At 40.4% G+C, this 20,358-nt stretch overlaps 2 protein-coding genes across 5 annotated transcripts in view; one reads left to right on the top strand and one right to left on the bottom strand.

The window, feature by feature from the left end:
• LOC116325430 (endosome/lysosome-associated apoptosis and autophagy regulator family member 2-like) overlaps positions 1-20,358 on the bottom strand; it is a 79,405-nt gene that overhangs the window by 7,612 nt on the left and 51,435 nt on the right. The window contains exons 1-9 of one of the 4 annotated variants that reach the window (XM_031746311.2): positions 9,657-10,038; positions 4,175-4,295; positions 3,917-4,106; positions 3,665-3,812; positions 2,802-2,891; positions 2,614-2,719; positions 2,383-2,532; positions 2,029-2,117; positions 323-503 (exon numbers count right to left, since the gene is read on the bottom strand). In XM_031746311.2, coding sequence (XP_031602171.1) covers positions 323-503; positions 2,029-2,117; positions 2,383-2,532; positions 2,614-2,719; positions 2,802-2,891; positions 3,665-3,812; positions 3,917-4,106; positions 4,175-4,295; positions 9,657-9,803 — 1,222 coding nt within the window. In that variant the 5' untranslated portion in view covers positions 9,804-10,038. Of the gene's footprint in view, positions 1-322; positions 504-2,028; positions 2,118-2,382; positions 2,533-2,613; positions 2,720-2,801; positions 2,892-3,664; positions 3,813-3,916; positions 4,107-4,174; positions 4,296-4,942; positions 4,985-9,656; positions 10,039-20,358 lie in introns of those variants that run through there. The other 3 variants (XM_031746310.2, XM_039601247.1, XM_039601246.1) reach the window with 3 other exon arrangements.
• klhl42 (kelch-like family, member 42) lies at positions 12,089-18,953 on the top strand. The gene is made up of 3 exons (XM_031746307.2): positions 12,089-13,253; positions 13,327-13,520; positions 15,912-18,953. The coding sequence occupies exons 1-3, from the start codon at positions 12,490-12,492 to the stop codon at positions 16,364-16,366; spliced, it is 1,413 nt and encodes a 470-aa protein (XP_031602167.1). The 5' UTR covers positions 12,089-12,489; the 3' UTR covers positions 16,367-18,953.

The following is a 20,358-nucleotide window of genomic DNA, read 5'->3' as shown; positions in this document are numbered from 1 at the left end:
CCGCAGTTTACAGCATGCCACATCTCTTTACATGCATTTATTTATTGCTTTGTAAATGTTTGTTATGTACTGCTTTAAACTCATTTTTAGTTTTTTACCTGTATTTAATTTGAGTACTGCTTCTTTAAATTCTATATGCATTATTATACTTATTATATTTATACCTTAGATGCTTTTCTATAGCATTTATAAGTATCACTAACCAGCTCTCGTATGAACACAAAGCAGTGGAAAAGATAAAGATGTTTAGTTTGATGAAAACAAATTTAAAGTTTATCAACACCAGGGTGAGGCCGGTAAAGACAGGCGTGAGTAGGTTTACCGTAGGTGCCGTCTGAGTGCGCTCCAGGTGGGCAGGGCAGGCAGGTGGAGTCGTTGCTGTTGTAGTAGCCGGGGTTGCAGGGAGGGCAGGGCTCTCTCTGGCCTGTTGCCGGCAGCTCCATGGCTCCCGTGATGTTCTCCACGCAGATTTTTGGCTCCACCCAACGATACAGCACCTGCGTCTGTAACAAAGCAGGTTTAAAGCAGGAAATTCACTCCGCTCAAGCAAAAACAAACACCTTAAAAAAAGAAAGGTGAGATTTTTTTTACTGCCCTGTAACAAGTTGCACTTCTACACAAGCCGGTCGGCATGCTGCCTCTCAGGCTGACTCTGAGTGTTCATGGGTTGTTTATCACACTGAGAGACTTTACCTGCTTTTGATACAACACTAAGTGAGCTGTCGAACACTTTTAATGCTAAATTTTAATCACATCTGTCTTTCTGTGTGAAACGATCACGGTTTTTCATATGTACAGTGTAAAAAATTTGAGTGCTGTACATATCACGTGACAGGCAGTGTTAGAAATATGTGACAAAGTAAATAAAAATAATAATAAATAATAAACGAGATGAGAGAGGAAACAAAAAGTAAGTAAAACATTTAAAAGGTGAAACCATTTTAGGTACAGGAATACCAGCTGCACAAAAAGATTAAAAGTGAGGAATAAAGAAAGTTATTATTAAAGCAGTTCAATTAAAGACAAATCTAAAATAAATACAAAAATGATCAGGCATGGAGGAAGCCAGCTTATAAAAATATGTCTTTAAGAAGCATTTAAAGGATGAAAGTAAGCTTGATGATCAGCACACAAAACATTACAGCACAGATGTAGCAGATGGTTTCTTCATTGATGTATTTCATATTAAATATGTTCACAGAACCCAGCCTGGTTTCCCCAAAGGCTTCTTCCTGCTAAAAGTGAGCTTTTCATTCCCACTGTCACCAAGCATCTGATTGTTGGGGTTAATTTTTTTATGTTGTTGGGTCTTTACCTTACAATATAAAACGTCTGCTGTTGTTTTTTGGTGCAGCATAAATGCAATTTAAATTAAATATTGATGTTAAGTACGCCTGGCCGACAGGTGCTATGCGAAAGAGGGATTTAAGTCTGGCACAAATTAATTCTGCTTCACAAAGAGATCAAAATGTTCTTGTGAATTCAGTGGTTCGCTTTAACTTCTGAAAATGGATAATTATTGTACAAATATTAAACTGACAGTTGCAGTACCACACACACACACACACACACACACACACACACACACTTGTTTTCATATCTTAGTGAGGACATCTAATTGACATAATGCTTTCCTCTAGTCGTTTAAAATAATGCCTAACCTTTAGCCTAAACCTAACTATAACCTGATTATAACCCTGACATTAAAACCACATTTTGAGTCTCAAAATTCTGGGGATGGGAATTTTGTCCCCATATGGGACTGATGGTCCCCACAAGTATAGTAGCATTCCAATTTTTGGTCCCCACAAAGATATATAAACATGGTACACACACCCACACACACATATACACTCGCTCTGGTTTTTCCTTGTTGACTTTGCATATGAGTGCGACACAGGGCGTGTTTATATGCATATCTGTCATTGTGTATTTAAAAAGGTCATTGTGTGTGTGTGTGTGTGTGAGAGAGAGAGAGAGAGAGAGAGAGAGAGAGAGAGAAATATGAAACATGCAAGCGCTGCTGACCTTCCCGTCGCTGTCACAGGCTTTGTGGATCTGGAAGTAATCCTTCTCCGAGCACGGCGGCTTCACCTTACATTCAGCCCATCCCTCGTCTGAGAGAGGAGGCAAACACAGAGGCAGGATGAGCATCAGCAGAGACCAACGAGGTGCTAAAACTAAACGAATCTATTATTATTATGAGGGAAGGTGTTTCCTAAGGTGAAAGACTTACCCGTCTCCTATCAAGAAATATGCAAGCTTATTATTACTGTAAGTTCACCATGTCAAACATGAGAGAGAGAGCTTACACTGTTTATATTATGACTGAAATAATGTAAACACTGTTTGTTGTGGTGCTGTTGGGTGTCCTGTACGTACGTGAGTAGTGGTGTTCGGGGCAGGGCGTACAGGAGGACGCCCCTTTCACAGAGTAAGTGTTGCTGGGGCAGGGCTGGCAGGATGAGGAGCCGGGGGTCGACCTGAACCACCCGGGTCGGCACGGGAAACACTCGGATGTGTAGGCGACACCTGGACAAAAGTGTGGAGACGCTTTAAGTATACACACACCTGCAAAAAGCATCCGACCGTGAGCTGGAGGTCAAGTTTTACCTTCTATTTGGATGTTCTTCAGCAGCACAGGCTTGACCATCTTCCCCCCCACCAGTATCCCAGTGGTTCTCCAGTACAGGATGTTGGTACCAGACTTCAGGCTCACCTGAGGCAAAGGTGGATACAGTGAGCCACACATCACATGATACTGCAGCAGCTTGCACACACAGGCAGAAACACGTGCTCACCGTGTGTGTGTCCCATTCTCCATTGTTGGTGACTTTTATCCATTTCTGATCGTCAGTCTGAGCCATTTCCTGGCATTGCTCATTCTGGACCTGAGAACAAGTTAACGCAGAGGTTATTATCCATACAAACAAACAAAAATGACTCTTCTTCAACATTTACCTTCTATTAAATTCACTGTGGATATGGACAAATGCTACACCCAGAGTATAAATTGAATAAACTTGCACAGCCTTGTGTTTGACTTTTTAAAGCACTACATTTCATCTGTATGACATAGGCTTAAAAACAAGTCAAGCTCATACAAACTGAAAACTCAACTGCTAAGAAATACCTGCAGTATAACTGTTTCTCTGCGCAAATGTAAGCTCAGCCGCCTCCTGACTACCTTCATTATTCATTAACCAATATAAGAATAATTAAAAATGTCTTCTTTCATAGCAAGATTTTAAAGGTCTTGCATGTAAGTTTTTTAGTAGCATAAACAGAATGAATCATATTTATGTTTAAATTTATTTATTTCTACTTTGTGGAGTGTACTCTGTTATTGTGTAGTATTATTATAGTTTATTTTTTATTGGTGCTCTATTCATTTTGCTACTGTAATTATGAGAAATTCTCATCTTATCTCATATAAAAAATTAGTGATTTGGACCAAAATTTTTCACAAAACTCTCAAGGAAATAGTTTACGAGCAACACAAGTTACGAAAAACTTTAACCAAGCTGGGCGAGAAGCTGAGCACACTGCACACGGGTAGTCTTCTACAACCAATTTACAATCACTAATCATCTAAATTGTCAATAAATCAAATAAAACACGGCTACTCTTGGTTTTATTTACTATTTTAGTTACAGGTGCTTACATAGAACTCAAAGAAGATGTTGTTGTCGGGGTACTGGTAGGTGAAGGAGACAGAGCCCTGTTTTTCCAGATGTACGGCATAAACCAGGGACACCGTGCACTCGTCACGGTTGGACTCCAGATACACGCCCTGCGGCGTCCACGATGAGCTGCAACGAGAGCAAAACACAGCGGCAGCATACTCCATCTTGTTATATATTCAATAATACATGAATACCCATCTCCATGGTAATGGTAATGCTGTGTGCGCCACCTTTTACAGGCCTGAATGTCCTCTCCATTCGGCCCGGTGTCGAGGAAGCTGGCCAAGCTGGTGAAGCCCGCAGGGATGGCGTCCCATTGGTCAAAACGAAGGCCGCTGCCCAAAGAATAAGAACCGGCCGCACACGGCGTGCACTGCTGTGTGGACATCTCCAAAAACTTCCCAGCCGGGCATGAGAAGGCTGAGGGAACAGAGAGGTTGTGTTGGCATGTGCACACACACACACACACACACTGTGGTGGTACTCACAGCATTCAGTGCCTCTGGTTGGAGGAGGAAGATCTGAGCAGGAGCCTGGATGCACAGGGATGGCGACCCTCCATCGTGACCCTGTGCTGTCGCACTCTGTGTACTGGTAGTAGTAGTCTGACTGCATGGTGAACACACACACAAACACACACAGACACGCAGATAGAAAGATCAATAAGGTATCCATTCATGGTTCCTAGGAGATGAGGCTGTTTCACGTTGATGATTCCCTGACTCAAGGTTCATATTTGTGGGTTTGAGTGAAACAGCTGTATAGCTATTGTTAGATTTTCCTCAGAGGGAATCCCAACACTGCTGGTGATACTCTGAGTTTTCATCTAGCATCATCATCAGGTCGAGGTTGTTTGTACCCACCAAACCTCACGTTTTTCCTGGTGAGGCTGTGCCTTTCATCAGAGTCATCAAGAACTACACTGTAGACAACATTTTAAATACCACACGTGTGTGAGTAAAGAATGAAAGTCCTAATGGACGAAATAGTAAATCTGTGGATTGGTGGATAGGTTAAACTGGACCAAAAATGACTGGTGGTTTCAAATTTTTCCCCTTAGCACTGTTTGCCTAATGTTGCCTAATTTGCCGGTACAGGCTACACACACATACAGTACAACATAGCTTCCCCAATAAGAGCTGACCCTGTGTAGCCTGACAGTAACAACACTGCACTGCTGCTGATTCCACATTAAACAAAAGCTGGTCGTACAAAGGAGAGCATGGAGACTTTTACAGGGTAAAAAGATGGCTGACCTCGATGTCCACAGCAACCATCCGCCGGTCCTCTAATGGTCCATTAAGAGCGTGTTAGCGGGTCATCTTATCAAAGGACTGCTGGCTGTGACCTCATGCTCATTGAGGGAACTGAATGCTCATCCACAGGCACTCTTTTTTAGTGCCCTTAATTTTAAAGGGCACTAAAACAGAGCTTTTTCAGGGTTTTGGTACCTTGTTTAGATTTTTATTCTATTCTACACATTGTATTTGAATAACATCCTGTTTTTATGTTTGCTTTAATAATTTTTTTAAATATTTAAATCTTACAACGAGGCCCCAACAAGTAATAATGAAAAAATGTCTTACATACTATTTATAATGTATTTATTTATAACCTCCGGTTGTATAAGAGCATATGGGGAACCTGAATTGATCTGTAGCCCCAAATAAAAACCTTCCTGCTGACTTCTTTGTGTCAGTCACTAGTTTTTTCAAGCTGCGCTGAATAAAATATGAAGTTCATTTAATATATATAATGAGGCTTATCTTTGGCATGCTCATTTGTATCTTTTATACCACCTATTAGTATTTCACAGCAGCTACTTTGATATGAAATAGAAGGTAAACTCGGGTGTCACTAGTCACAGAAATTACACTTGATTAATGTAATTAGTAACACGTGTTTTCACCTGTTTTCCATTTTAGAAACCAGTCAAGTCCAGCCAGCTGTCCATGCATCAGCTGATATTGGACTTGTTGAGTGATGCTAGCTTATAGTTTTGAATTTCACACATTATGGTGACCAATCCACAAATGAATCAGTGTGAAAATAATTATTAGTGGCGGCAGCACAACAAAACCTAAAGAAAAGCATTTTTTGTACTTTTAAAGCAACTTCCTCTGAGTCCAAAGCCTCGCTCTGGCAGATCTCCATCTCCTCCCCCGATCCTGCTGTTCAACTGGACAAACAAATCAGCGGAGCGCCGACCGACATCCGAGCAGCAGCTAATTAAACTGAAACAATCGCAGCGATAAACCTGACAGAGTCAATCGGTGCCAGAGCGATGGCTTTCAGATGTCAGATGCGTGTGCGTGGTGCAGATAAGCCTGAGCTCTTTTAAATGACTAATCACCTCGCCGCAGCAACAAACATGGCCATTCATGCCGCACCCCCTCCGACAAACACGCCAGCAAACATTCAAACGGAGGCTTTGCCGTGCGAGCAGCAGCATCACCTGCGCTCAGATTCACCTTTCTGTGTTTCTGCACACAAAGAGGGCTAATGTGCTGACAGTGGGGGAAAGGTGACGCTGATAAAAAAGAAAAGGACACGGGCTAATGCCTTTCGCTGGTCTCCTGGGTGACTCACGCCGGTTGTCATAGAGACTGATGGAAGGAAGCGAGCAGGGACGGGATAAAATTCAGTGCCTCTTTACAGCAGAGGTTTGAGGATTTGATAGGACCCTAATCTCTCTAACAATGTATTCTTTTAAGTGCAGAAAAAAAACATCTGGAAACTTCTGAAGCTGTATTAAGGTCATCTTTAGAAAACAGCACACAGCTGTTATATCACTGCTAACTGTTTATGCTTTATCAGTCAGGTTTCCAACCGTTTTCATCTGACATACCCAGAAAGCCCATTCAGGTGATGTAAAGACCCCCCTTAGTAACACCACTTCTCATGCTTTATTTTGATGTACACCTACACTCAGTGTTTAAACCACCAGTAATTTTAATTTTTCCCTGCCTAACATGATGTTTAGTCACCATTTCAACAGTTTATCCCTTATTTCTGCTATTGTTAGCTAAAATAAGGAATCAACTTTTCAGTGCCCGCTTTTTTAAGGCCCCTCACTCCTAAAGTAAAATTCCCCATTCATTTTCTCCATGTTCAGAAAATCCTTATATAAAGAGTTTAAAGCCTTGAATCAAACCAGCCAGCCACAAGATGACCCATGATACTAAAAAAATTTGATTTGGACCAAAAGGATAAAGAAAAGATTTTAACAAGGGCAACGGTGCAATACTGGATACATGTAATTATGTTTATCAATAAAGGAACTACTAATCCCACAATGCACAGCAGGTCCCAGATTCCATAGTAAAAGACTTCCAGCCTTCTTGAATTTCTTCTTGAACGACATTCAAAGCTCTTCTTTGGATGTAGGCTTCCTTTAGATGACCCCACACTTATTCAGTAATGTTTATATCCGGGCTCTGGGGAGGCCAACCCATGACATTGTGCCTAGAATTTGTTGTCATGCCGAAAATGTAAGCCAATGTTGCCAATCAGATGATTTCCTGATGGTTTTGGATGGTGGATCAAAATATGTCATCGTTGACATTTTTTATACATTCAACTAAAGAAATCGGAACCAATATGTTTATATGACAGACTGTTGATAACAAAGTGCCTAAAGATGACATTTAAAGTTAGTTCTTTGTTGTCTGTTATGTATAGACACAACATTGCTTCACCCCTTGAGTTTGGTGCCTTTTGTGTACTTGAATGTTTCATAGGTCAGTGTTAACAGGTTCAACAAACAAAAAAAAGGTCAGGTACAAGGACTGGACTGAAAATGAGTGAGACTGAGAATGATCGAGACTTTGCTGATGTTTTCCGTCACGTATTCATTTTGTACCATTGTTCAGACATTTCACACCTCTTTAAATGCTGTATTTCCATGTTTTGTGTGACAGCTATCAAGCTGAATCTCATCTAATCTAATAATGATAACTGCTCCCAGTGGCTTAGCGGCTCCTTGATGCAGGGTGCGGTAGGTTTTATTGATTTTACAGACTGATGGCAGTGAACTGTAATTTAACAGAGGCTGGATCCTATTTTATTACCCAGAATTCAAACTCTGACGAGAAATGATGCTGAGTTTTTTAGTTATTGAGTTATATTAAGATGTGGAACATTTTTATTTACCATTTAGAGACATTTGCTTCTATTATTTTTGCCAAGAGTTAGATGAAAGGTTCACTAACCCTCTTGTATTGTGCATTTCAATAGGAAATGATAGTAAGTGGCCATTAAACTTAATTTGTGACCTCAAAAGTAATAGCACAGTTGAATTGTGCTTCAATTTACATGCACAGTGATCCGGTTAATGATCAGTAGTTGTTATTTCCTATTTTAATTGTACTTTTTTTAGCTTTCAGAACATTTATAGTTTATTTATATTGTCTGACATTATATGGAGTTGTGACTGCCACAGTGTTTGCAGTAACTGATAACTTAGTTAACTATCTAACAGGATAATGTTAGCTAGGATTGCATGCACTTTATTAACTTTTTTATTTTTGTTTTCTGTTTTAAATACTCAAGTGGTTCATAACTAGCAGCTTTTCTCTGGACCAGGTGAAGGCAGGACGTCATAAAATGCAGGAGTGTATTCACAGAGAAGGATATTAAATAAGTCACTTTGATTTAACAAACTAAATAAACTTGTTTTTGTTAACCCATATGAAATTTTTGTTGTCATATATATGTTATACAGAGTCTAATCTTCAGTGATAAGGATACATATTTATCCTGGTATGACATATTTTTAAGATATTTTGAATGCTAACATTTTGCTGTGGTCTGTTCCTGCTAAAAGAAAGTTCTTCCTCCCCTCTTTCACCATGTCCTTGCCCACAGGCTCATCATTCTCTCTTTAATATGGCAGGATACTTATCTCACAATATAAAGCACTTTTAGTGTTCGATCTGTTCAGTATTACTAAAAACTAGCAAATGAGTCCATAAATAATCGCTAAAAGTGTTTGCCGGATCACACATTTCTTCATAACCGGACTTCGATTTTCAACCACAGCTGTCGCCCCCTAGTGACCATAAGAATAAAGCTATTTTTTCATTTACAGAGTATCAGTCCTCGCATGAAAATCTCACCATCTAGAGCAGCGGTCCCCAACCCCCGGGCCTCGGACCGGTACCGGTCCGTGAGTCGTTTGGTACCGGGCCGCGAGAGTTGAGGCTCAGGTGTGAAACGTATGGTTTTCAGGGTTTTTATCGGTTTTCAACGTTATTTTGTTATCGTTTTTATCGTTAACTCGGTTTTCTTGGGTCTTTTCACGTGTGTTATGAATAAATCTTCTTTTTTTCGGTACCGGCACTAGTTTTATTTTGTTGTATTCATCCGCGACACCTCATTGCCGGTCCGTGAAAATATTGTCGGGCATAAACCGGTCCGTGGCGCAAAAAAGGTTGGGGACCGCTGATCTAGAGGGCAAAAAGGTTCTTTTTCTATTCCTTCAAGTCATCCTTACAGGCTTGAGAGAGCGAACCGTGCCAGCAGCCTTTCTCTGTCCTCCTCAGCGAGTAATCCCGGTCGGGCTGGCCGGCATGAGGCTGCTCAGAAGGGGATGAGAGAAGGATTCCAGCTGGGTGTTTATAGTCAACATGAACGGCATTTTAAGCCGATCAGCGACGTGAAGGACGAGGCGCGCATAGATCCAGACCCGAGCTGAGCCGAGCCAATGTAAAGCAGCAAAACGACTTGGAGCCCTTACATTGTTTTTATTTATTTTTGTTTTTTTAATCCTTCTTTTCTTTTCTTTATTTTATTTTATTTTATTTTATCTTAATCTATTCTGCACATTTACTCCTGCATGCATGGCCATTTTGACTTGTTGCCCTGATCATTTATTCTAGGATAAAGAAAAAGCAAAGCGGAGCGGGATCTGTGTTTTTAAAAAGCAGCAGATATTATAATTATAATAACGATGACAGCACAGGCGCTTACCTTATTACACGGCCGCAGGTCTCCGGCGCCTTTAACTGATGATGTATGAGCGGCGATGATGATGATGATGATGGTGGTGGTGGTGGTGGCGATGCTGAGTAAAAAGCTGCAGCGTGCGGACCGGGAGGCCCACGCTTGCTCCCTCATCCTCAGTCCGGGTCACAGAGCGCCGGGTGTCCGCTGCCTGGAGCCGCAAACACGAAGCGGGCCGCACGAGAAGAGTCCCTATCATTGATGCTCCCGCCTGCTTGTCTCACCTATTCTCCCCTCCTCCACCCACAACAGCGTCAACAGGCTGATAATAAAAATCGTTTCCGGTACAGGTTTTCAAATTAAAGCTGTCTTGTTACGTCCTATGAACCTCAATTTTTATCACAACACCTTTGTCCTGTGTTTATTCTCCAGGGTTTTACAATGTGTGGTTATTATTATTATTTTTAATTAAAAATCTATGCAGTGCACCGGTGTCCTTTTTCTCAGTAAAAACTGTGTAAGATCTTAAAATAAATGTCTCTGAATATTAGTTAGTGAAGAGAGTTAATCATTAATGTGAATAATGAGATCTGCATCTGATGGAAAAAAGTTTATAATTTAAAATACAATAAATGTAAAAATATTTTCTAAACATTTATTTAGTTTGTAATTTTCTCTCTGCAGCATTACAATAACTAGTTATACCTAAAAATAAAGCACCGTGTAACAAGGATTCAACATTTTTAAAACTGAACTGTCTGTATTTATGGGTCATTCTACATAAACTCCGAATTGGCGATGGTGAAATGTCCTAAAATTGATTTATTTTTCTAATGTTTACACATAGATCATGTTATAACATAACATGTTCACTTTAATATTCACAAAAAAGACAGATTAATGATTTTTAATCTCTTTTTGTACATCAACTTACAGACTGGATGGTGTTACCTCACTCCTTCTGCAATATAAAAGGCTTTTGATAAATATTATTTCCTCAGTCTCTTCAGCACATGTAGTCGGACTTGCATAAGAATACTCATAATGCAACAAATCAGGGGATTATGTTTTCTTATTTTCATTTGTTAAGTGTGATTGCACAGTGTTTGTTCATTTGTGAAGCCATTTATTTGCTATGCAACTGTTATAGTGAGTAGTGTCACAATCCTTTTGATGTTGACCCTTAAGTGTAACAGAAATCAATGGATCTTGTACAGTTTGGCAGAGTTCATTTGCTGTGACAATGGAAAAAAAATTCCCCAAACCCCAAAGCACAGTAACATCAGTGACACAATAAACCACCCAGGGTTTAGACACACAAACACAGGATTAATAATACTAATAATATTACTACTACTACTAATAGTAATTATTATTATTTTAAAACTTCATGAAGAGCTTTCGATTAAGTTTTTTTTTCTGTTAATGGTTAACAGTGGTGTTAGTTAGTTGTAACAGGTCTGTTGTGATTCATAATCAAGGTGATACCAGTGACAACTTCTATTAATTTTTTTTTCTAAAATGGCAGCTACAGGGCATCAAACCACATGTTGTCAGTCTTGTTTTTCTCACAAAATTTCTTTCTTCTTTCTTTTTCAGTTCCCTAACAACTTCAACTAAAAGCTTCATATGAAATTATGCTATAAAAAAAAAGGTCTGAAAAATGAAAAGAGATACTGGACTCACTAGACCAATTTTTTTGCAGAGCTGCAGGAAACATGTTACAGGAAGTCATTAGATGTCGGCACCGCGGTGTTTTCCTTCAAAATAAAAGGCTTTTCTTAATCAGCAACGCCAGTGACACAACTCCAAGGTACCGTTACTTTGTTTATATACTTTATAATATTTATTTTACATTTTGTTTTGTTATGTTATGTTTGTCATATATGTATTATTGCAAGACACAGCATTGTTGTTTTTTTTTAGTGCTTCATGGACTCAAGGGTTAGTGTTAAATGACCTAATAAGTGGAAATCATTCTTCTGTAAATAGGTACAAGAACTGGACTGAAAATGATTAAAAAATCAGCCAATGTCCAAAGAAAAACTTAGATAAAAGATATTCAGAAATCCTGGAGAACTGTTGCTCAAGTCCACTTTAAAAATGACAAGAAAGTCTGGCTCCTTGGAACCAAAATATGAAGAAATTATGGTCAAGCTGAGGTGACCATAGCCAATAGCATCTCTTACAAAACCCCAAATTAAATTTTATTTAATTAAAAAAACCTAAATAAATATTAACGACTAACTAATCAAAATTAGCCAAAGTAAATAAAACAAGTAATTAGAAATAAATGAATAAACAATAACAACAATCAATAGCCTAATCAAAAAGTTGATCAAACATTCAACTTATCATTAATTTAAACCATGTTATGTAATTCTACTAATGACCTGCTGGGGGCAGTAAGGTGTCTTTGATACGCCTAATCTGCCGATAATTCCAATGGAAGAAGAAGACGCATATGATGTGGGGTGCAGAATCAAAACAGTTAAATTTGACAGCTCGACATTGTCCCTCACAAGGCTCGTAAAATGTTATGAAAACCTTCCTGGCAGGCTGAGAAACAAACCGCGATATTCAACCAACATTCTCAGAAAGTGGGGCCTAGTTGTGGAGGAATGCCATCGCGGGGAAAAGCTTCTTTTGGCCGGTTTATCCGGGAGCGGTTGCAGCGCCTCTGCAGCTAGCTGATTAGCTTCCCAGCTCCATGGCGATCTACGGGCTGAACATTACCATATATAGACCGGGCACGGAGCTCCCTGGCCGGTGAAATGTAAACGGCCACGGGCTCGGGAGACTGAGAAAGGGAAAGCAAAGACAAAACTCAGCCTGAGAGACCAAAACCACCATCTTCACCATGTCATCCGAGCAGATCATCGCCATCATCATGGATGACAAAACCTACGAAGTGAATAAAAAGAAGCTGATCGAGAAGAGTGACTACTTCCGAGCTCTGTACAGCTCGGGTATGAGGGAGTCCACGGAGGACTCGGTGCAGCTGCAGGGGCTCAGCGTCCTTGGATTGGAGCTGGTCCTGGAGTTCATCAACACCTCCAAAGTCCAGGTAGTCAACGAGACTCTGGAGGACCTGATCGAGACCGCCTCCTTCCTCCAGGTCACCTCCATCCTTAAGCTCCTCACTTCGGAGATCCGGCTGGAGAACTGCGTGGAGCTGTATAGCCTCTCCGAGGTGTATGGGACTCACGACCTGCGTACCGCCTGCCTCAAATACATGACCTGCTACTACCACCCCATGCTGAGGCGGCCTGAGTTCAGCAGCCTGGCCTCTGCTGTCAGGGACCAAGTCAAGGAGATGCGCATGAATGGCACTGCCACCCTGGTGGCCATCGGAGACTTCACCAGCCTGTCCCTGGATGTGCCGGATCAGGATGAGCCCTGGTCCATGCTGAGGTATGGAGAGGTGGATCAGCGCTGGAAGCCCCTCGCCAATAACCTCCCTCCAGATATGATCAACGTCAGGGGGTATGGGTCGGCCATCCTCGATAACTACTTGTTCATAGTCGGCGGGTACAGGATGACGAGTCAGGAGATCTCCGCTGTGCACTGCTACAACCCCTGCAGGAATGAGTGGAACCAGGTGGCGCCGCTCAACCAGAAGAGGTAACACAAGTCCCCTCTTGGTCCTTATTGGTTGTTTGCCATCGCGTTTCAATCACTGATTCTTCTCGTGCAGGTCCAACTTCAAGCTGCTGGCCGTACAGGGAAAGCTGTACGCTGTGGGAGGCCAGTGTCTGGGCACAGTGGAGTGTTACAGCCCTGAGCAGGACTGGTGGACCTGCGTCTCCTCGATGCCCGACCCGCTGGCTGAGTTCTCTGCCTGTGAGTGCCAGGGTATGATCTACGTCATGGGTGGATACACTGCGAGAGGTGTGTGTACAGGAGCTACAGTAACATATACACTAACACGCCAACACAGTCCGACAACAGTTTGGAGAGTAACTGTGAATTTTCATCTAGTGATTCTTTCTCCTTGACATGAACTTTGACCTGCACTGACTTGTGTCCATGCACACCAGATGAATAGTTTACTTTTTATTTTTTAAGGAGCAAAAAAGGCCCACATTTGGAGGTTAAAGGTGACATGAATCATTTCACAGCAGAAACCACAGTGTGAGTCCTACACAAGGATGATTTATACACTTCAACTGTGGTATTTAAAATACATAGATTTTTACATATCTGTCATGTTTTAGATCATCAAATAAGTTTTAATAGACATGATAGACAAAGATAACCTGAGTAAATACAAAATGCAGTCTTTAAAAGATAATTTCATTTATTAAGAGAAAAAAGTTATCCAAATCTACCTGCCCTGTGTGAAAAAGTAAATATGTTAACTATGTTATCTATGTTAAATCATAGATTAATTGTGATTAACCGCATTTTTTAGAAAACTGAGTTCAGTTTCACTTAGCCACACCCAGTCCTGACTACTACTTTTTCATGGCACTGTAGTTATAACTCCTCCAAAAAGCCTCTGAGAAATGAAGGGAAAAAACATAACTTAATTCCACAGAGTAAAAACTTCCCTGATGGCGGTATGGTATCTTTAGCCTGCGGTTAGTCTCAACAGATGGCTGCACCTCACAGTGATTCTGTTGGAGAAGACTTCCTGGTAAAGGGAGTTCTTCCTCCCTGCTGTCGCCATGTGCTGCTCATAAGGGATCATCTGTTTTTTACTTTTAGTGTCAGGTAACTGGAACGCTTATATCAAGGCAGGCACGTTTTACTGAAAACATCAAGATGTCTGTTTTGTTAAGTTTAATCGTCACAAGGGGAAAAAAGTAGGCTTAAAATAAGGGAAGCGAGAGAAGAGGAACAAACAGAACACAGATACCCAGGATAGTGTCTTTTCCTTATACTGTGAGGTGACTAAGTAAAAAGTGAGTTAAACCGAAAATGACTTTGTGTGAATTCAGATTTACTTTTGTTGTATTGTTGCACCTCCTCTCAGTTGGCTGTGGTGTTTGTCACGTTGTCCTTGTGTTGTTTTGTCGCTGTTGACAGTTTGAAGTAGATGTTTTACATACCGTTAATGCTTTATTGTAACACTGTCACAGTGCTGTACAAGACAACAGCACAAACAGAAGTGTATCCATCCCTTTCTTTGTTTTCCGTTCCTCACTATAAAAGATTTGGGATTATCCAAATCTGATCGCGTTTCCACACTGCAGCTTCTTATGGTGATTTGTTCATAACAAAGTCTGAAACATCCAGCTTCACCCTCCTTTTTGACTCTAATGGGACCACAGTTTACAAAACAAACATAATGTGCTTTGCAGCCATAAACTCATCAGCAAAGTGTTTACTGAGTTCATACTAAGAGGGAGCCGAGGACCTTTTCTCATGCACTTCTGTACAATTTAACAATCTGCCCCCTGCTGGCTGCTAGAGACGCAGGCTTTGCTGCACCCACCAGAAGTTTTTGGATCTTTCTTACCTACAGCTGTTTATATTCTCAGATTCAGTTCTTCTTGAGCTGCAGTTTACTTTTCTTAAACAAAATTAGATCACTTTTTGACCCTTTTTAAAAAAACTACTCTAAAGACATTCATTAGAATCATTATGTCCATGTCACATTTTAGTGCCCAACGTGAATTTTAAGTAAAGTAAAAAATAATAAATCCTATAAGCAAAAAGACAAAAATATAATTGAAATGAGAAATAACACAAAAAGTTATTAAACTTTTAAAGTTAAAGCATGGACTGCTCATGCACCGTAAGGTAGTGACTACACATCCAGACTGATCTCTGAATTACTCATTATTTCTATAATGAGTAATTTATTTATTTGGATCCTTCATATTTGGGTCTACTGAGCTGTTCCTGCTTCTTATAATCCTATAAACTCTTCATTTTAATGTGTATTTATCCCTTTACCAGTCAGCAACATATCGTTTATAATCAGGACACCTTGTCCCGGATTATCTCTTATATATCCTTAATTATAAGGGATTTAGCGCTGCTGGGTGAACAGGATATTAAAGCGGTTATTGCTTCCATATTTGGGTTTTTGTTTAAATAAGATGAGCAACTTGAATGCATCTCCCAGGTTGTAGGAGATTTTATAAAATTTAAAAACTATTCTTTATTTTATTATCGGTTTGTTTATGTTGGAGCACCTTCTTACGTTTCTCTTTGTTAATTATTCAGTCACTGCGTTTTGTATTTTGGGCTTTCTAATATTAAATATGTAACAATTACTCTTGTAAAGTTTTTTTTCTTCTTCTTCTTCTTCCCATTCATTACACTGGACAGAGAGGAACACAAACATCCTCCGATACTGCCCCATCTCTGACACCTGGACGACGTTCCGATCCTGCCCGGCTCACATCCGGAAGCAGCAGATGCTCTCCGTGGAGGACACCATCTACCTGGTGGGTGGCTACACCCACGAGCTGGACACGGGGCTGCGGCGGCGACGTCCCAGCCAAACAGAGGACGTGCTGACGGTGCAGTCGTACAACGTCACCACGGGGGAGTGGCTCCAGCTGAAGGAGAACACGTCCAAGTCGGGACTGAACCTGACGTGCACGCTGCACAACGACGGCATCTACATCATGAGCCGGGACGTCAGCCTGCCCACCAGCCTGGAGCACCGCGTTTTTCTCAAATACAACATTTTCTCCGATGCTTGGGAGGCCTTCAGGCGCTTCCCGGCTCTGGGACAGAACATGCTGCTCTGCTCACTTTACCTTCCTAACGTGCTGTGACCGGCAGAGCGGTGGGAAAGCTCGAACACCGTTAACAGACCGATTATTCTTGCACTCATTGGGGATCTGTGGCGTCAGGGTGTGGTTGGCAGTTTGAATGCCTCGTGACCGCCGTGCCTCGGATTAAAAAACTTGAAAAAACGTGCACTACGCTAAAGATACTGCTGTGGATGCAAATGGAAAAGCTATAATCACAAGTGTGGCCCAAAGCATCATCAGAGGTAGCACCAGTTTGTGCCTCTCATGTGTTAAAGTCAGCAGTCACCATCAAATAATCACCAGGTGAAGTTTAGAAAACACAGAACCAGCTGGTGCTGCCATTTGAAGGCATTTCCACAACCCTCAAAAAGTCTCTTCTGACCATCTGGATGAGCACATGTTGGTTGGATTGCAGATTTGAAAGGTGGAGGAACAGCATTCATATGGTTAAAATAGTCTTTTAGGGTCCTGGAAATAATGTTTGAGTGTTTCTCAAATATCATTTGAGAAACACTATCATTAAATATCATTGGAGAAACACTACAACTTCATCCCTTTTCCCAAGAGTAACTTTATTTTGAAGGGATGTCGAGTACCAGTGGTCAGACTGAGACTGCAAAGCAACAATCTCCAAAAAATCACAGGAAGTTCAGCCAAAGTCACAAACTTTATGATCACACCTAGTATTTCATTCTGATGGCGGTAGTTGGTTCGTCTTTGAGACATTTATGTCTTTAAAAAAAACAACAACAATCGGATGGTGACTGTAAACCCCAGAATACACCGGTCAGGCCCGCTGGAGCAATGCTTGCACTTCTACCACACATGTCAGGCTCTTCGTGTAAAATCACGCCAGTCTGTTGTATTGAGACCATCGAGAAACTGATCTATCATTAATAATATTAATATTATTATTATTAGTTTATTTCCAACATTTTATAAATATATTTCAGATGAGAAAAATTTTTCAATACAAACAGTGTAAATTATATCACGTACAGACCTTTAACAACATAACCTCTTTGTGTGACCCAGCATGTGAAAACCAAGCTGAAGTCCAACTTTCAAAACTTCTAGTTTAACATGCAAAATATTCGTTTTTGTTTATTTTCTATGAATTTCTAAAGACTGAAAAGTCTGCAGCATCACTGTGGGGATGAGTTTTCCCTCCCGTAGGCGAGAGGTTCGCTGGATGAGCATTTGGGACAAAATGGTGTGCTGTTTATTTGCAGTTAATGCATCAGAGACTGTTTGACAAGTGACAGTTTTCAGACACAGCTTTGAGAGATATATTTGCAGACCGTGAAGTTAAAATGAATTTTTTGAAAAACTGGAAATTAACACCGTTTTATTGTTCGTCTAGTTTTGCGCACAGCCTGGATCCTGTATATTTTTCACATGCTGTGTCACTCTAACCTTTACAGCGTGACATTTCTGTCCACACTTTTTCCATCAGTCGTTAAAATTATTTAACAAAAACACAAAAAATAAACTAAAAGAAAATATTAAATACAGCTGAATTAGAAATTAAAATAATAATAAACATTACTAATTAGTTTTAATTCTTTTCTTTAGTTCAAAGTTTTAGTTTCTTTTTTTAATATATTACTACATGGAGGATATTTAGCAGGTCCCAGGCTTAACAAAATTCAGAATAATCATTATAGTAAAAACATTTTTTTGCAACAAGATGACTTAGTAAGCACAGACCTCAAACACTAAAACTACTGACAGTTTCTTTATATTTTTATTTTCTTTTGGTTGATTTTGTAAATTCAAAAAAAGTTGTATTTATTTTCTTTCTGTCTAGTTTATTTAATTTAATTTAACTAAAATATTTCAGCACCCAGAGTTTTCAGACGATTTAAAAAAACGTCCGTGTTAGAAATGAGACATGACACTCCGAGTTAGGCTCTGTGCAGATCTCTTGCCTGCTGCCACTGTTTTGTCTTAAGCAGACTTAAAACGCTAAAATCACATGCACGTGTCCACTTTTACATCCATGACCATACAAAACATGAGAGGCACTGATGAGGGCTGCATAACAGCGTGCTTTCAAAACTAACGGCCACGTTATTCCTGATGTTTACACTCCATTGGCATCAAACTTTAACATAACACAGCACAACACACTACAAACCTTAAAAAAAAATCTCAGAAGCAACATGCATTAATGCTCTGCACATGGCAGGTAATCATAACGTGGCTTTGGTTTTACACTGCCAGTCGTAGGAGGATCAGAAGTTCTTTCAGAGGGAGCTTCATGTGTTGTATGAACACTTGCACAGTCTTACTCTTCAGAGAGACACTAAGAAAGGCTTAAAGCGCAATTCCATGAACTGAATGATGCACACGTGCCTTTTGCAACCTCAGTAAATAGGATAAAAAAGAAAAAAAGCACAAGATGCAGGACTCTGTTACATTTCCAGCAACCGACCAAAATTGCTGTGTTTACTTTCTGATTTTTGCTGAAGCAAGTTTTGTTTTCATTTCTGCGTTGAATGGAGGGACGGGTGCAGGTTTGAGAAGTGAGTCTGAAACTGCTGCAGTGGTTGTTTGACAGTTTGGACATTTAGGTCATGACCAATAAAGGTGAAGTTCAGGGGTCTGTCCCAGTGTCTTCTCTTTGCTAAATGCTATCGTGCTATCGCTCCATAATCAGTTTTTTTTGGGGGGTCATATATATACAACCAACTAAGAGTGTGGTTTACACATTCACTGGTTCCATTTCAGCCAGGACACAAATCCCCCATCTGGCTATAAAATTCAGACAGACATGCTGAGCTACCCGCTGTGGTGACCCATTGTGACTAGGGAACAGCCAAAAGTAGCTTATTTTCAACCAACAGAAAGGACTGACTGTTTTTAACTCTGATAATCTATGATGTGACATCCTACCAAAATATCTTTTCCACTTTCCGGGAACATGACCCTGGAGAAAGTCCTGCCTCTGAGGGTCACCCTGCTCCATTCCTTCCCAGGAAAAGTTGGCACAAATGGCCCAGCCTGCAAGTGCATTTGCTCCTGATTTGAGGCTTCATTCATGGTCCATGAATTAAGGTTTTCTGTGATATTATATCCATCTTGTATTAATTTGTTGATTTGAGGACAATATTTGTGAAATATTAAACCTCAGATAAACAGAAAGATAAATTTTAGCTCACCTTTACTGGTATGTCTACCATCACAAGTCACCTATTTTGGCTTTTTCAATTAATTCAACAGTGTTTCTACAATTCTAACACACTAGAAAGTCAATATTTGGTATGATCACCTTTATTCTTCAACACACCCCGAATGTTCTTGGCAACTTTTAAATTATTTCAATAGCCTTTCAGTATAAATCTCCCGGCTCCTTGAAGGACATTCAAAACTCTTCCTCTGTCGGCTGCCTTTAGATAATCCCACACTGCTTTATAACGTTGAGGTCCGCGCTCTGGGGAGGCCAGTCTAAGACTGACAGTGTTCTAATGTGTGTTTCTCTTTCCAGGTATGCTTTAACTGTATTGGCAGCGTGCTTTAGATCATTATCGTGCTGAAAAATGAAGCCAGCGCCAATCAAAACTTTTCCAGTTGGTTTTACTTGGTGGTGCAAACACTGTTGGTACTTTTCTGTGTTAATAATTCCATCAATTTTGAAAAGATCCCCAACACCGCCGGCTGAAATGCAGCCCCAACCATGACAGAGCCTCCATGTTTTACAGATGGCTCTAGAAACTCATTGTTACCTCTCTCCTAACCTCATCTGTACATACTGATGATTTGAACCAATTATACCTCAGACATGTCTCCCGGCAGCCACCCTTCCACTGAGACCATTTCTGATGATGCTTCAGTGAACAGTAGATAATCACCTGAAGGGTCAGATGCAACTCTAATTTCATTGTCAGGTCTTTGCTCGATTTTTTTTATTTTGCTTAAAGACATGACTTTCAGTTACTGTTCATCTGCTGTGCCTAAAGATACAAATTAAAACTGGTTCTTTGCTAAGTTGTCCAACTGTAACACAGGAC

This window comes from Oreochromis aureus, linkage group 17 (genome assembly GCF_013358895.1).
Source record: "Oreochromis aureus strain Israel breed Guangdong linkage group 17, ZZ_aureus, whole genome shotgun sequence".
NCBI lineage: Eukaryota > Metazoa > Chordata > Actinopteri > Cichliformes > Cichlidae > Oreochromis > Oreochromis aureus.
Note: the sequence above shows the minus strand (reverse complement) of the source record. Positions and strands in the feature narration are given on the sequence as shown.

Coding starts and splice junctions, on each gene's coding strand:
- klhl42 (XM_031746307.2), top strand. CDS start 12,490: ATGTCATCCGAGCAGATCATCGCCATCATCATGGATGACAAAACCTAC. Junction 13,254..13,326: donor GCGCCGCTCAACCAGAAGAG/GTAACACAAGTC, acceptor CTTCTCGTGCAG/GTCCAACTTCAAGCTGCTGG. Junction 13,521..15,911: donor GGGTGGATACACTGCGAGAG/GTGTGTGTACAG, acceptor TACACTGGACAG/AGAGGAACACAAACATCCTC.